Here is a 16,937-nt window from a genome sequence, read left to right on the forward strand (position 1 = left end):
AGGAGCAGACCGCATTACCATGGCAACCCAATTATCCTGCCACAACGTGGGAGGCATGGATCATGTATGATCCATGTTTAGATAGTGTAATTATTCACCCGCTTGCAGGAAGAAACATTTGTCTTAGTGTTATCTTTCAGCAGCAAGAAGCTGCATTCTTACTCATGTCATTATAGGTGGTTCGTTTAGTCTGATGGGAAAGTGTGCTGGGTTTAATGAGTTTATAAGTGTCTTCATTAATACATACTTGACCACCATGTTATCAAACAAATTAAGTAAGTTGTAGTTGTAGAGTAACTACAGCTGACTTGGAAGTGCTGATTAAATAATCACACTGGAATCAAATTAGGGGCTCGTTGTTACCCACTTAATAGCTGTCCATTAGTTACCTAGCAACACACAAGGTATTAATGTTGTGGTATTAGGGAAAGCCAACCTAGATAGCGAGTCTGAGCTTTAGCTGGTGTTTGCACAATCTCATTCTTGTCTCACAACATGGTGCAATAGTATTATGAAGCCCAGGTAAGTGGAATGGAGCATGCTTCCTCTGTCCTGATAAAAATAACAAGCGCACACACACGGCTCGCTCATAAATTATTTCTCAAAGGGGGGATTTTAGATAAGCGGTGCCCTAAATCGACCCTCTCCCATTATGTGTCCAGATGTTATTTTAAGACTTTAAACATTACACAGCACATTCAGTTCAGGTGTGTTTGGTCCTCAGAATACAGATAATTTACTGGTAGTGCATTACACAACACAAAAAACAGCTTTACCAACACAAATCACAGTAGCCCTCATCTATTCAAAATTAATAAAATAAAGTTAAAAACAACAGTAAAACTTTAAAATCAGTAAATATATTTTTCCCATTTCCTTTCTTTATTTTTCCCCTTAAATAGCTCTTAATATTGCACCTTAAAATCTAGAAGAACTGGTGCGAATATTTACTTTTTATTGCTCTGGAACATACGTGTACCCCAAAAAAGGGTTTACAATTATGTAGCTTGCAGGCAGAGAAATGCACTTCTAGTGTTATGTTGAACACACTTGTCACTGTGCAAAGTGGGAAATGAAATATTAGAGGCATATGCAGTTATAGAAACACAATGGAAAGGTTCCTTTCTATGAATTTTCTGAGACCTCTGTTCAAAGGTATGCTTTGAATAGCTGATAGCAGACACATTTAAGAGATAAAAGAAGAGCTCACTGTATCAAAAAGCCTTGCTAAACACAGAAAGGTCAGGGAATAGATTCTTTGCTTTGAAATGTCAGCTGATTACTCTTTAACTGGCATCATGAAGCTATCTGAAGGTCCTGCAACATAAAAAAGAGGGGTAAAGTAATCAGTTACTGTGTATCTGTTAGACTGGCATGTTATTTGCAGATTTTAGCACGTTTCACACATGCGGTCCTTTCCATTAACATGACATTATCTGAATCTGTTGATTTCATGTTCGAGCACCCTGTCAACGTTTGGATCAGACCCACTGACATTAACATATCAAGACAGCACAAGTCTAAACAGCATTCAGTCGGCCATTGTTGAAAAAACAGAACTCCTTTTATATCTGACAAACATTCACTTTTCAAGTGTTCTACAATAAAACAAACAACAATAAAAAAAAAACTAAACAAACAAACTTTGTAAACTGCCAGATGAGCGCAAAGTCTTGAGGAAAATATGTTTGAAACATAAAATTTTGCAGGCTAAACTTTTATAAACGTACCGCTATACCGACATTTTCTGAAGCAGTGGTTTCCAACAGAGCAGTTCCACAAAAACTCAGAGAGCCTAAGATGACATGAATTTAAAATACTGAGAGGTCAAACTGAGAGGCCTACAGGTGCTCTGATAATCAACTCTACAGTACAGTATCAAACAATAATAAATAAATGACCAGCAGCATGTTTGTTTTTTTACAGTTATACAGGTATTTTATTTGAGCAAAACTTCCATTTTACAAACTTGATTATTGCTTGTATAATATTGTAAAAATCTAATATTTTATAAGCAACTTACATACCCCCAAAAAAAGTAAGTTCACCCAAAAGTAAAAGAAACGTAGCACAGTATCGGTTTCAGTACAAAAAGGTTTCATAGCAAACATACTGATTATTAGAAGTAAACCAGTCATCTCCAGTGTCATTTATTACATGTTGCATCAAAGATGCACTACTGAGATCATACCACACTGGTAAATTGGAAATGAATTGTTAAAACTTAGTGTTAATACATTTAAGGCTGCTGTGCACATTTTCAAGTTAACAAACAACATTCACTCCTTCTTGGCTCTGATTTATAGTTTCAAACTGGACTTTTGTTCAGTGACAAGAAACAAAACTATTTAAACCTCGAGGCGGTCTCAGTGGAGCTAACTGCTGAATGACATCTCCTCCGGGAAAAAACAAACAAACAAGCATTGTTCTTTTTCTGAAGCCGATAAAAGGTAACTGGAAGCAAATATGCTGAAATTGATAAAGCTCATTTGACAAGTGTGCATCCAGAAACATCCAACATGTGAAGTAACGTTCATATGAAACACCTTTACTGTAATTCTGGCTGTGTTGTTACTTTAACAGATGCATAAGGTGAGAGGATGTTAAAGTGAATGCAACTTGGAAAATGTGATGCATCAGTAGAATTATCATTAGGGAAAAGACACATTGAAAATTTGCTCTATTGACATTTTTTGCATAGATTTTATACAATCTACTGTACCATTATTTAAAGAAAAAGAAAACTGGAAATACTAAATTACACAAACTTTGATTTTACTTTGGCATTTGATGCTGTATTAGTGACAGAAAAATATTGGTTCTTTAACTGAGATGAATAAACAACAGTGAATTTTTCTGGGTGTATCCAGTGTGTCCGGTTTCACTTTGGTCAGCTGGTGGAAAACAAATTAAACTCGTATTGTTCCCAAATAACCCATATTCAAAAAACCCCAATGCTAATTTAAGTTGAGTTAAGTACAAATGACGATGATAATCACTGCAAATATCTCGAATGCTGTTACTCAAGCAGCGTTATTTCACATAATTTACTGAGATCGGTTACAATTGGATATGCCACAAATGAGAGAAAAAAAACAAAACAAATAACAGAGTCTCATTTTCTACAGACTGATCGGTCTCAGTTTGTTTACTTATTTATTTTTGCATTACTGGAGTATAAAGGCCACGGTGCAACTATTTGGGGGAGTATTTGTTCTCCATGTGAGTCTTCATTCCTTGGCTATTGCATTAGTCTGTGTAAAAGTAGAGCCAGCACACTAGGGTTTGTGATAACAGCCCTTAGACTGTTTGACAGCCTCCTCAAGCGACTTCCTGGTTACTAGCAGTCGCACCACATCCTCTCTCTTCTTTGTTAGTTTTTTACGAGCCTGATCATGAGTCACCATGGTCATGTCCCAACCGTTCACCTGGAAAGAAGGAAGGAACTTAGTTTGAAATAAAAAGAATCAAATACCAAAAGTGAAAGTCACTACAGCACTGCTCCTGAGGTACACAGCGCCATCTTGTGGATCAACTATTCAAAAAGAAAAACTTCATTTCACTACACACCTGCATTATTTTGTCTCCTATCTTCAAGCCGGCCAAGTCTGCTGGGCCTTTAGGTGATATCCTGGTCACATAAATGCCCTGTGAAAACAAAGAACTCACCATTTCATTTATTTTTTTTTTAAACCAGAATTGGACAGCAGGTCTGGTTTAAAATAGGTTGTCCAAAATAATACAGAATATCCCTGAAGGACATTTAAAAAAGGTGGCCTTTGCCTCCAATACTGCCAGTCTGGAGCTCTGGCAGTACAGGAGGAGGATCTCAGGGGGACAAGCATCAAGTGTAAAGGATACACTAGCATAAGAAATGATTTTTGTCCCATTAAAGTAAAACTAGGATAAAATAAAGAGAAAAATGGACAGAGGCCTGATCTGTTGTTAATTTAAGGGCACAGAGGACACATCTCTCACAACAAAGTTCCTGTAATGCTCAAAAATATGTTAATAAAGGAAACGGTAAAAGTGTAGAAGCCAGTATTTAAGTCTTATTCCTCTCTAACAAATCAGCTGGTACATTTCTGTGCAGTCAGCATGCCTTTATGTAAACCTGAAGTCTTCCTTACTGTGACTCTGCTGAGTTTGTTTAGTTACCACCCGAGGCCATGAGTAATGTGTTCAGGCCTGTAGCTAACCAAAGCAAGAAGTACTTTGTGGAGTACTTGTACCACTACGCTTTAGTGCAATTGCAACTTGTGGGTGGATATTCAGTATCTTGCCAAATTAAGAATAAAATCCACATAACCAAAACGAGTGACCCAAAGACAATATTTTTATTCTTGGACTCAATAACCTCAGCAAAGGCCTTCAGTTCCTTCACTGCATGAAACAAGCTGCTTTAGCTCCTCTCCCTTTGAGACACATTTGTTCTGATTGGCTGCTCCTCACAAACAGAAAGTCTGGTGGGGCTACCACCCACTATTTCCCTAAACTATGTCCCTAAAATGAACAAATAAAAGACATCTTCTCTCATCAAAAAAAAAAAAATTGTCTGAAACTGAGCGTTCAGAGCAGCTCATCATCTTAAACTTCGATCACATTTATACTAAAATCCACCGCTGTATATGTATAACCATGACAGAAAACAGGGAAAATATATAGAAGTCCACTTTTAAAACGATCTGATTTCACTTTTGACAGGGTCATTTGTGGGTTTATTCCTTTCGGCTACGTCACTATTGTCTACAAATATTCTATTAAGAACAAAGGGAGAGAATCAAAATGAAAATGACTGCACTTAAAGAGATGATGGCTGCAGATAAACTCACTTTGTCAGATTTGTCCTCAGAGAAGGGATTCTGCCCGGGGTCCTGGTCTATCCCTCCTCCGATGCTGAAGCCAAGGATGAGATTCTCTCCTTGCCGCAGCTTCTGAATCTCAACTCGTTCCTGTTTAACAAAGGAAAACAAATTTAAAAACATTAAATACTGTTGAGGAAAATATTGGGTAGGCTTATCACCAAGCTTTCTCGTGTGCTGCTAAGTCACGTTTGCTGAAATATGTTCTTGTTTCCATTGCTGCTAATGTTAATAAGATAAACTCCAGTTAAATTAGGTTGACAGCACCATGGAAAGAACATAATTGCTTCCCTTCACAGTTCACTACGATAGGTTTAAAAACTCTTCACTATGAAGGTAGAAAAATGAAACACTTCCATACCCATAAATAATCACAGCTGCGTTCATTTAAAACCCATGTGTATATTGTCTTATATAACAGCTCATGCTTGGAAATCATTACGATCCAAAAAGCACTGAAATGATGGTATGCATGCATGAAGCACACGTTTCATATTTTTATATCAACTCCCAACTGACATTCACATCGCAGTAATTACAGAAAGATGGGCAACTTATCTTTCCATTAGGTAGTGAAGCACCGACTTATCACCACAGACTCATTTTGTAGATTTCAGCGCAGGCAAACGGTTGAACTCAGAGGCTGTTTCTTCTTAACTCGAGTCCATAGACAGACTCTTAATTAACGGGCCCTACCCCTGACACTGACAAGCAGCTGCAGTTTCACTACATCGCAGAGACAGATGACTCAGAGGGACTCTTCAAACACAAAGCCTGGCTCTGTGTGTGCGACAGTGAATAATCAGACAGCCTCTCGGTGGTGTGGCTGATCCAAAGTCTGACAATGACTTGAGCTGCTTTTCTCAGTGCGCCAGTCAGACAGGCAGGTAGGACTCACACAGTCTGCGTAATCACAAGGACACTACAGGCAGACTTAAAAGTCAGCATGTGTATGCTACAGTATTTTTTGACGTGTTCATGCTGTTGACAAACTGATGTACTTAGTCACAGTGAGAAGTCTTTCTTTATATGCTAACAATGGGCAATTTCAGCTTGTTGCTAGGTGGTTGCTAGGGATGTATAATTCAGTTTTTGTGAATGTCAATTCAGTTTTATAGACATGAAATAAAAATCATATAACACTTTTAATAGCTGTTATTTGTGCATTAAAGGCATACACCAGTCTATTATGACTCATAATATCTGATATAGATTGGAGCTTTCAGGGGCTAAGTTGTACCTGTGTGCCAACACAGGTGATTTGGTTGTTCAAGACTTGATGAAAAAACAAACAAACAAACAAACAAAAAAAAAAAGAAACTAGATGATGTTTGTGTGTGTAAGTTTGTGTATTACATTAAAATTGCTTCAAAGGTATTTTTGTGTAGACCTGTAACATCACTGCCTGTGGATACTTGGTTGGTGCTGTAAAAACTTTTCAAGTTACAAATTCTCAAAGTTCAAAAAGTAGGTCGAAATTTTGCAATTTAAAATTTGCCACATTTTTCCAGCATTTTTGATTCCTCTTAACTTTATAAGTGCAAGAAGTAGCCACAAGAAACTTCCAGGCAGAAAAAAAAACTTACTTTTTTTTTTTTGACATGACCTCTAAAAGTTTATTCAACTTAAATTTTTTTTAACATTTTCTTAGCTGAATTATCAGGGAAAAAAGCTAAAACATGGAGTATCTTTCAGTTGCAGTTGCTGTTATGTTAAATTGGTCATGCAGTTTTACTATTGGTCCTATGATATATCATAAACATTATTCTGAAAATAAAACAAACTTTTGGATTTATGTCTTTAGGTTTTCGCCACTGGAGGTTTTTGGTACAATGTTATGTAACTACCTCCTGTACGCAAGAATTCATGACTCAAAAATGTCTGAAAAATTAACGGGAATTTAAACACACCCACACGTCCTTCCAGGGCTTGGAACGAAAAACAATGATAGTACAGTAGCGCAATTATTGCGCAAGTCAGGACTTCTATCTTATAATATTTTATTATAGGAGGTGGCTTGATCTGAGGTGTGTGTCAGCCAGCAGGGGCACAACTGAGTGATCATTTTAAAAAAAAAAAAAATTATATTAAAGAATTAAAAATGTATTTTAGAAGACATTACAGAAACTGATTCTTACACACAACTGACAAGACTATGATTGGGATAAACAACCTCTCTGCCCCTGCACACTCTCTGATGCTAGGGGGTAGAGGCTACAAGGTGGATACACTGGATGGGTATGGATCCACCCTCATCCCAGTCCCCACAAATCACTGACTGCTGTTTTGTTTGATCAGGACAAATCAAACGCAATGCCTCTTTCATATCAATATTTCAGTCTATTTACACAAAAGGGGCTCTGAGGGGACAAATGTTGAGCTGCAAATGTCAAATAAAAGCAAAAAAGATCAAGCAACAGTGATTTATGAAAAAATATAAAGTTAAATAAAGATTTGACTCTGAAAAACTTGACTTATCAGCTAGCTCAAATCACAGCAATTGTTCAGATTTCCTAGTATTGATATTTCAGTGCTTGTCACACACACATGCTTCACTGGCCTGCTAAAATCCCAGCTGTCCATCTCCAGCTAGATCTTCATCTTTGGAGCAGTGTCCACAAAACTGTACAAAACAGAGTTGTGATATTTTGCCAGCGCACAATAGTTGAAACGCTGTGTGAGGCTACATGTAGAAGACCAGGAAAGCTGATTTACAAAGGTGGTGACGCCCATTTTCATTAACAGCAGTTTTCTGACGATAAACTCAGTTGTCTTTTAATTAACGCTCAACTAAATGTCACCCTTCGTGTCCCGCGTTAGTGCCCAGTTCTTTGCTGGTGTGATTTAATGAGTTATTCGGTTAAATTTAACATTACTGGGAACATAAAGTGCTCATATCTGTTCAGCTGCTCCCACTCAACTGCTTTTAGCTAAACAAAGAAAGTCGCCCTGCAGTTAGCAAAAACGCCAGTTAGCTGGTTAGCGCGTATAGTTACCCAACATTAGTTAATTCAGAGTTTGCACCGATACGGTTTGATGCTAACGTCGGGTGAGAAGCTGAACAATAGAGTGCGGTCAAATGTGGAGAGCCACAGCCCTCAAACTTACCACAACAGCAGTCACCGGCTGACCTGGGACGAAAGACATACTCGCTGAGCTGTTTGGCTTATATAGAGAAGAAACTTTCCGCTTCTGCTGTTTTAAAAACTAAAGACAACTCGATTCAGATAGCGGGACTACTTCCTAGATCCTTACATGAAATAGCGCAGGAAGATCCTGAGCTGGAAACCAAAGGCTTTAGGGATGATGTCACGTCGCCCCCAGGCGTTCGGGTTCGCGTGTTTTGTCTCACCTTTGTAGCCAGGGAGGGCGGTGTTTAAATGCTGGCAGTCGTCCCGTTATGACTCTGAACAGAAATTTAAAACAAATCGAACTCATTACGGGGTTTTTGCTCCTCCTTTGCTCAGGCGAACACCGACAGCTGTTTTCCTTATATCGAATTGGCTAACAGTGACTTCTCGGTCGATCCTGTTTTCTTGATCGCACTTAGTCGACAGGATATTCGAAAATTAATTCGACTTTGATCATGGATTTTGTACAACTTTAGAACACTTTGCTTGGTTTTACTTTTGCGCTCAATCACATAGATGACAATTTCCTCTAGAAAACAATATAACAAAAATATTTTTTTTAAAAACCCTCCTTATGGAGGCAAAACACCCCAACGATTTTTATAAATATTTATGAATGCTATACAGATGTTGATATTTGAGATATTTGAGATTTATTGCTTTTGTTAAGCTGATTTTTTTCTCTTACACAAGTTTAGTTAATTATTAGTAAATGTTTCCTTCTGATTTGAAGTAACAAAGTAAAACACGAAAAATAGTAACCATTTAAAGCCAGGCACGTTTACACTGTTGTACTACTTATTGTGCAAGCATCCTGTGTGTTTTGCTGCCACTAGATGGTAGTCTGTAATGATACAAGACTTTTCTGTCACTACAGTGTGGAGGGATTACCATGCACCCTTTATGATCTGAAACACCAACGATGATGATTTCAGACAAAAAATAGCACAGCAGTTTTTAAAAGGTGAATTTAATTGACCTGTATGTTTCCACCTGTAAAAATTTACCAGTTTGGGTGTTCTCTCTCTCGTTCAGCATCTCTATTACACTTCTGATCAGAGATCTGCATGTGATGCAGCAGCATGCCACCTTTATTCAAAGCAGCTATTATTTCTTATTTGCATATGCTACGCAAAACTTCCCCTGAGCACGTTTAGACTTTAACATCCTACCAAAAGAGTGTATGAAAAACTTTAACCTCAATTTGAAAGTGTGTATACAAAAAGGACAGAAAATTGGCTTCAGGTAGACATCTATGTAACAAATTTATTGCATTATTTATTTTAATGTGACACCTTTTATCTGTATAGAGTTTTAATGTATAAAACATTTTCTTTTAAAAGAATATATAATTTGGCACTAAATACATTTGCATGAAGGAGGCAGTTTAATCTATTCTATAATTTTATGCATAGTAAATATTCCATGCGACCTATAGGAATATTATGGTAAATATGAGGCTGTGGCAGCTGTTGGCTTAGCTTAGCTTAGCATAAAGACAGAAAACAGGATGAGGAAGCTATCCTGCCTCTGTTATCTTATACAAAAGGAAATAAAAGAAAACACACAGAATGATTTAATTAGTAAACTTTAAAGGAACTGATAGGCACATTTTGTGTCTAGTCTAGCTGTTTCACTGTGTTTTCAGTGTCTGCATTAGCCATTTGTAGATACAGCATAAGAATGAAAGACTGGTGCAATGCGTTGACATTAAGTCCCTCTTTAGGTGAATAAAGGTCACAAAGATAAAGGATCATAAAGGTTGGAAGAATGCAGTATTTTTTCAGCATGGAGCCTACCACTTCCTCTCCTTTGCCCAGATGAGGATGCATGTACACATTAACCCTCTTCCTTGACTTGACTCACTTGTTTATTATAGTTTCAGGTGATCACTGTGAGCTGTCCATATTCACTATATTTTATGCACTTTATTTTCTCATGTGGGTCCGTAGCCTGGAGCAAAAGGTGGAGGTGGCATATATTCTAAGGGTAACATGTCGTCAGTCAGCTTCACAGGAGTGCAGCTGGAGGAAAGTGGTGGATCACAAAAGGTCAGATCCCCCGTGATCTCCTGGTACTCATGCTCACCATTTTCACCCCTGTCAATTGCCTCAGTGTTAGTCTCTGCGTATGAATTATCCTGCAATGGGCCCCTCTTCTTTTGGAATTTCTTCTTGAGGTTCTTTAGGTTGGTGACGACCGACGGCTTTACTTCTTGATTCCTCACTTGCTGGCTGTTGGTAGCAGGCGGTTGTTCGGAGCCTGCAAACGTGGGCAGATTCTCAGGTGCAGAGACTGTTCTGACAGCCTGATTCTGCTTCGGAGCCATGCAGTCTCGAAAAGGGACTTCGGGAGGCTGGTTGGATGGAGGATTATCACCTGTATATTTCTTCCTGGGTGTTGGGACAGGCTGCAGAGGAACATAAAGACAAACTTAAATGATTTTTTACTTTTAGATCTCTTTACGTCTTATTTTTAAAGTTAATGAAAACCTAATCTCAAATGTGCATCACCACAAATCCATCAACACTCAGGGTTACATTTACTTCTAATTTGTCGAAAATCTAGACTTCTCAGTTACTCACAGCAAGTAGCTCATTGATAACATGGTTTCAGGACCTGTCTTCAGTTTTTAGAAAATATTCATGCTACTATTTCAGTTTAAATCAAACCTGATCATCATAAGCAAATATCCTTTTACATGAAGATTTAGAGCCATACTTATTCTTTAGATTCGTATAAAAGGATGCTAACTCCAAAGAAAAGCTTTTTACATTAAAATCTTTTAACCTTAACTTGATCAGACAATGTACGGAGATCTTTAGCTTGAACAATAGTTTTCAAGGCCATTTTTACCAGTGCTGGAGGTGGAGAGGTATTGTGTTGAAACTCATCTTCCAAAGAAGGGTAGAGTCTATTTGTTTGGCTTTTTTGAGGCAAAATTGGTGAGTTTCCCAAATAATTTGGGCGGTGAGGAAGGGCGGGTGGGATATCCTCTCTTGACCCTGGTGGATTTATGTTGGGAACCTGGGAGTTGTTTGGTGGCAAACTGGCCCTGGAGCCTGGACCTCTTGAGCGAAACAGTAGTTCTGCATAGTCAGTCTTGTCATTAGAGGCCTGAAAGATGTAGAAAAGTTACAGCACAGATGTTTTATTGTAGTTTACACAATTAATCTTACTTAGCTTAGCTTAATTGGCTTATGCTGAGCTTATATAATGTACTAAAAAGTAAACATGTAGTTTACAATAACATAAAAAAGCATGAATGCAGTTGAGACAAGCACATTTTCCTACCTGTCCACAAGGAACAGTCAGCACTTGAGTGAAAGGCATGATGGGAGTTCTACGATGAAAGTCCACCAGGTCATGCAGAAACCGGTGATACCTGTTTTCCCCCACTATGATGTAAGAGCCAGTTTCCAGTGCATCAATCATAAAGTGTCTGCAGCGGTCCTCTGCGCTGATTGGTCAGTACATTAGAGTGAACAGAGTGGAGTGTCAGGGTGACTAAGTGTGTGAGCACATTACTTTAAAAATAAAGTTTCTGTCATGCTGAAAACACTCACCGATACGAGAGAGTGTAGCCGATCCTGCTCTCACTGACTCTGATGAGGAAGTAACCCGGTGGCTTAGCCATTAGCAGTTCCTCTGCTGTCCTACACAAAGGACCACAAACAAAGGTCTCTTTCATGCATGCACTTCAATCTTTACATTTTATGGTTTGGGGTTATTTATAAACTGCAACTGATAATCATAATGGGAATCAGCCTGGCCTTTGGGCATATTTTACAAACTGTTTTTGTATACATATCGGTCAAACAGAATATAAGATATTGTTTCAATAAAATAAACTGTAAACTACACCTAACAATAGCCCAAATATATGAAGCTATCAACTGGATGTAGTGAAAGAGTTCACACCTACAGCCAATTTAGAATCACCAGCTAGTCTAACATGCAGGTCTTTGGACTGCTGAAGGAAGCCAGAGTACCCGGACAGAACCAGCACAGTCAAAGGAAGAACATGCAGACCAGCTGGTGGAGTCAAACCTGTGATTGTCTTCCTGTGCAACAGTACTAACTGCTCTGTCACCATAATTAAAGATACTAAACTATCAAAAGTATACAAGTCCTTTTTCCAGCTATATTTAATAACTGATCTACAGCTTTAAAAGATGGTAATGGTGCAATACATCCCATATAATCACCTCTTATAGTGCAATTGTATAGCACAGGTTTGGTCTCATATTAAGTGAAGTAAGCTACTTTCAGCTGTTCTCTTATTCACAAGAGGTCACAACGGCAGGTATCTTTGTTTAATGCTGTATCTCTAAAGGGATTTGAGTCTCCTTCCAGGATGGAACCAGGGATCTTTCACATGCTAGCTGAGTGCATAAACCATTACTCTATGGAATTACTGTGCAGCAGAGATGGGCAGTAACGCGTTACTTGTAACGCGTTACTGTAATCTGATTACTTTTTTCAAGTAACGAGTAATGTAAGGGATTACTATTGCAAAAACGGTAATTAGATTACCGTTACTTTCACGTAGGAACGCTGCGTTACTGCGTTACTAAAACCGTGATTTTTTGCGAGAACGTCTCATGACAGTGACGTAAGCGAGTGCGACGTTCGTGACAACAGCTGTCTGCAGATCATAATATATGGAGTGCGGGACAGAGTGTAGCATGCAGCGTTTAAAGCGTGGAAGTACTGACCTTATTTTGAGTTTGATTCCATAAAAAGTGACAAAAACATTAGTGTCCGTTGTGCGTGGGAAGAAAACTTCTTTTTACAGCGAAAAAACCCCTAAACTTCCAAGCAAGCACCGAGTGTACTACGACGTAATGTGAAATTCACAGAGAAACTCGCGGATTCTTCCACTGACCGCCGCGGCACACCTGCACCAGGGTAAACCTCCTCCGCCTACCCCAGTCCTGCTTTACAGGTGAAAATAGAGCAACAGGACCGCTGAGTCTTTGATTTTATTTATTTTCTGCTGTGTTTTACTTTCATCTATTTGAAAGAGTGAGTGTAAACATAAAAAAATATTTTATTTTATGTGCTGGAATGTGCAGAAAATAGGTTTAAATGTTAAACAAATTTCTTCCAGTCAGAGAATGTTGCATATAATTTAATTTTTGCTTGATGCATAAAGTTAAAAGATTAAAACTAATAAAACAAGTTTTAAAAAGAGACTTTTCCATTTGATTACATTTTGTATGATGAATTATGCAGAAAAAGTAGAATTGGGCTGAAAGATCTATCACTTTATCACCTATTCAGGTTGTAAATCGTGTTTTTAAAAAGTAACTAAGTAACTAAGTAATTGATTACTTTTGAAAATAAGTAATCAGTAAAGTAACGGGATTACTTTTTGGGGGAAGTAATCAGTAATTAGTAACTGATTACTTTTTTCAAGTAACTTGACCAACACTGCTGTGCAGTGACCAAAGTAAACCTGCAGAGTGAAAGATTAGTTTCAGTCTCGCTGCCTAAAAATAGAGAAAAAAAACTGTAAGAAAAGTAAATGCAAATCTCTGCTGACACATATTTGTGCCTAGATGTTTAAAGGCTATTAGATGGGAGGTTGAAAAAAAAAGAGTCTAACCCTGTGCTCTCCCAGAAATAGTGGAATACCGTGGCATGTGAGCAATTTAACAGTTTAATAAACATTAATAAAGAAATGAAGCATTTACAAAACATTCAGTCAGACAATCACTGCAGGTCATGAACACTGATGTCTTTCAGTCTTAGCTCCTCGTATTTTGTTTTGGACTGTTTGCCTTCCACTGGAGTAGATGGAAGGTAATGATATATGAGGTGAAGACGTGTGGCCTTCATCAGGGTCATTACAAAATACCAAACAGTGTGTGTTTAAATAAAAAAGTATACTGCAGAAAAAAAGTCAAATGAACCAATCACACATTCACTCATATATTTAAAAAAAAATCAGTATTAGAAAATCTAATTAAAAACATAAAAACAAAACTCATTCATACCTGCAGGAAATAATTAAACAAAATATGCAGAATGCTTCTGTCTTTTTTCTGATAAAGTTCATATTACCACCTCTTTGACAGGGCTTAATGGTTTCAATGCCTATAAAAAATAAAGGTAAGCTGCAATATTTTTCATAAAATGTCTTGCAACAGGACTGGTTAAATTATTCCTCTTAATAGAACTTAAATGTTCATTAATTCGTTCTTTCAGAGATGTTTCTCCTATAGATGTTGCATTACATAGGCAGTGTATCATATAGACAACATTTTTAGTTTTGCAAGTAATAAAGTCTTTTATATTGATGATGTTGCCACTAATGGTTTAACATTTTTATTGTACTGCAAGACTCACATTTAAAATTACCTTGTAGTTTATGAGTTATCAGGGTTGTTTCTGGGGTATAAGGGTCCTGGAAAGCTGTAATAACCTAATGTTCTTCCCTCTTTTATAATGATAATGCGAGCATAATTATATATCTCATAAACTTACTTTCTGGAAATGATCCCATGAAACCACTCTGGGACTACACCGTTCCTGATGACAGACTGGAGCTGAGACTCTGTGAACCAGGTGTAAGGATCACGTTGTCCCTGAAACGTCTGACTTCCCTCCATCCTCCTGCGTAGTGGTTCATTTAATCCGCAGTTATGGCTGTTGGAAAAGTCACTAAGCACAAAGACCTGCAAATGAAGAAGTTAGTTTATTTACTTTGTACATTAACTACGCACGTATGGTACAAACCACATACAGGTATGAAAGCTGTCAGTTAATATGCGTTTTAAATATTCATTGTTCCTGTTTCAGGTGAAGTGCTCTGTGATGTCTATCAACAGTTCCTCAGGTTAATTATTATTAGTTCCCATGCATTTTAACAATCTCAAACTTAATGCAGGTTTTCTTTAAAATGGCAAAGAGCTAAAGGATCGAGTCTACTCACTAATACTTTTATTTACAGCGGGACCTGTTGTAAGACTTTATCAATTATATTTGTGAATTCATCTTAAATTTGCAATATGAAAACATAATTCATTACAGAAGACTGATTTTGTGACTAAAACTCAATAATGTTGCTTCTGGCGTCAAATACAAGCTCATAGGAAAAGTTACTCACCCTGTCTGGCAGCTCCGAGATAGAATGACACGGCTGAGCTCGCTCACCTGAAAAAACCTGTCTGGGGGCGGGGGCAAAACCCTACTCGACCCAAGTAGAGTACAGTCAATTTTTAAGTACAGTAGAATAGTTTTTTTTTTTTTTTTTTAAGAGACGCATAGAAAACACTGAATAACATCACTGAATAAGAAATTAAACTATTCAGATACTCCACATATGTTAAGGCTGAAGTTGCATGTGTTGATTGTATCTGTGGCTGTATGCACACAAGCGCACATGCGCAAAGCTGTGGAGAAAATGACCTTTAAGTGATTGTTCTGACTTAACAGATTGGAGATAAAACACAAGTGAAATGAGAGGCTACAGTCTGAGTGATTTTAAGCAACAACAACAAAAAACCTCAAATGACTTTATCAGTACTTTCCAGCTGTCCCACGTTATTCCAGGGCCAGATTTTTACAGAGTGCCGAAAAACGATTTACATCTGGGAAAGTTCCTAGACGTCACTGACGACAGGCAGTACATCCACATCCCACAGCATTTCATGTGATTTATCATTAGTAAAAACATATTTGTTTTTATATGCAGTGCATGATAGACAAAGAAAAAATAGATCCTGCTTTCAGGCTTAATAGGTGACTTATTGACTGATTTATGATTCAGTAAAAAAATTCCCTGTAATATTGACATCCGCTTCAGAGAAAATCCACCGCCCACCTGACGATTGTTAAAAAGAAAAAAGTCAGAACAAAGGTCAAAGTCTTTCTGGTGTGAAGCAGAAGTGTTGAGCTCCAGTGCAAATCTTTCTGCGGCTCTTCTCCATTTATACACAAAGTGCCCCCACCTACGCACTCCACCTCCTCCACAATTTTATGAAAAAGAAGTTTGGGTTGTTGTTTTTTTTCAAACCTTGGTGAAGAAAGTTATCAGAGAACCACTAATGCTCATATGTCTTCCCCTCAAGCAAACAGGCCCCTATTGTAAACCTTAAAGCATCCTTAAACTGCCAACTACTGATAGAGAAGAAAATAAAACAGTGGCACATTAGAGAGGAGAAAGCTGCAGGGAGAAGTAGCCTCAGTCTAATCATGGTTCTATCAGCTGACTAAAGTGAGAGCTGCAGCTCAGACTGCGAGCATATTCTTTCCCTGTTTGTAAGGCTGAGGAGGAAGTGCACAAGTACAATACGCTTGCTTACAGAGGGTGTGGAATAGATGGCATGCTGACTCCACAAATCTCCCCATTTGTACAGAAATAATAAAGTCTCAAGATCCGCGTTATAATACAAGGCTATAGACTGCTCTGCAGTTTTTGTGCCACTTTGACGCCATACACATTTGCATATTACCATGTGGCAGAGTGGCAGATTCATTTGCAACGCAAAACTCTACATCATGGATGGGAAAACATCAATAAATAGATTTCAGAGAAACTGGATTATAGGAACCAAAAATTTCAATTAGTACTGGTGTCATGGTGCAACCAGTTAACCAATTGATGATCTATGATGACATATACTGTATATTAATTCTGTTTATGGGACTGTGCTCTGGATCTGCTGGAGCCACTTACCCAGTTTGGGTTCAATGCTGTCTGAGGTATTTACTTCAGTGTACTCATGGATGTTTGCCATTTCATCCTGGACGGTGGTTCTGATACTCACTAGTCCTCGGCCTTCCTTCTTCTTAGCAGACAGTCTCAGGGTGCTGGATTTCCATCTCATCCTTTAGCCAGCTGATTATCTGAGCCGGGCATTTGACTGCTCAGGACTTGCTTACTCTCTGCAGGTATTTGGTGGTTGCCGCTTTCCTAGCAGCCTCTTCGTGGTTC

The 16,937-nt window shown here is 38.1% G+C and overlaps 2 protein-coding genes across 2 annotated transcripts; both read right to left on the reverse strand.

The window, feature by feature from the left end:
* Nucleotides 1-1,911: 1,911 nt before the first annotated feature.
* tax1bp3 (Tax1 (human T-cell leukemia virus type I) binding protein 3) lies at nucleotides 1,912-8,188 on the reverse strand. The gene is made up of 4 exons (XM_031725782.2): nucleotides 7,971-8,188; nucleotides 4,833-4,952; nucleotides 3,571-3,648; nucleotides 1,912-3,428 (listed from the first exon to the last, which is right to left on the reverse strand). Exons 1-4 carry the CDS (start codon nucleotides 8,007-8,009, stop codon nucleotides 3,279-3,281), a joined length of 387 nt encoding a protein of 128 aa, XP_031581642.1. The 5' UTR covers nucleotides 8,010-8,188; the 3' UTR covers nucleotides 1,912-3,278.
* Nucleotides 8,189-9,228: 1,040 nt separating this feature from the next.
* Nucleotides 9,229-16,707, reverse strand: hsh2d (hematopoietic SH2 domain containing). Its single transcript, XM_031725767.2, has 7 exons — nucleotides 16,680-16,707; nucleotides 15,108-15,188; nucleotides 14,486-14,676; nucleotides 11,560-11,649; nucleotides 11,288-11,453; nucleotides 10,850-11,110; nucleotides 9,229-10,403 (listed from the first exon to the last, which is right to left on the reverse strand). Exons 3-7 carry the CDS (start codon nucleotides 14,608-14,610, stop codon nucleotides 9,930-9,932), a joined length of 1,116 nt encoding a protein of 371 aa, XP_031581627.1. The 5' UTR covers nucleotides 14,611-14,676; nucleotides 15,108-15,188; nucleotides 16,680-16,707; the 3' UTR covers nucleotides 9,229-9,929.
* Nucleotides 16,708-16,937: the final 230 nt, after the last annotated feature.

This window comes from Oreochromis aureus, linkage group 23 (assembly GCF_013358895.1).
Source record: "Oreochromis aureus strain Israel breed Guangdong linkage group 23, ZZ_aureus, whole genome shotgun sequence".
Lineage (NCBI taxonomy): Eukaryota > Metazoa > Chordata > Actinopteri > Cichliformes > Cichlidae > Oreochromis > Oreochromis aureus.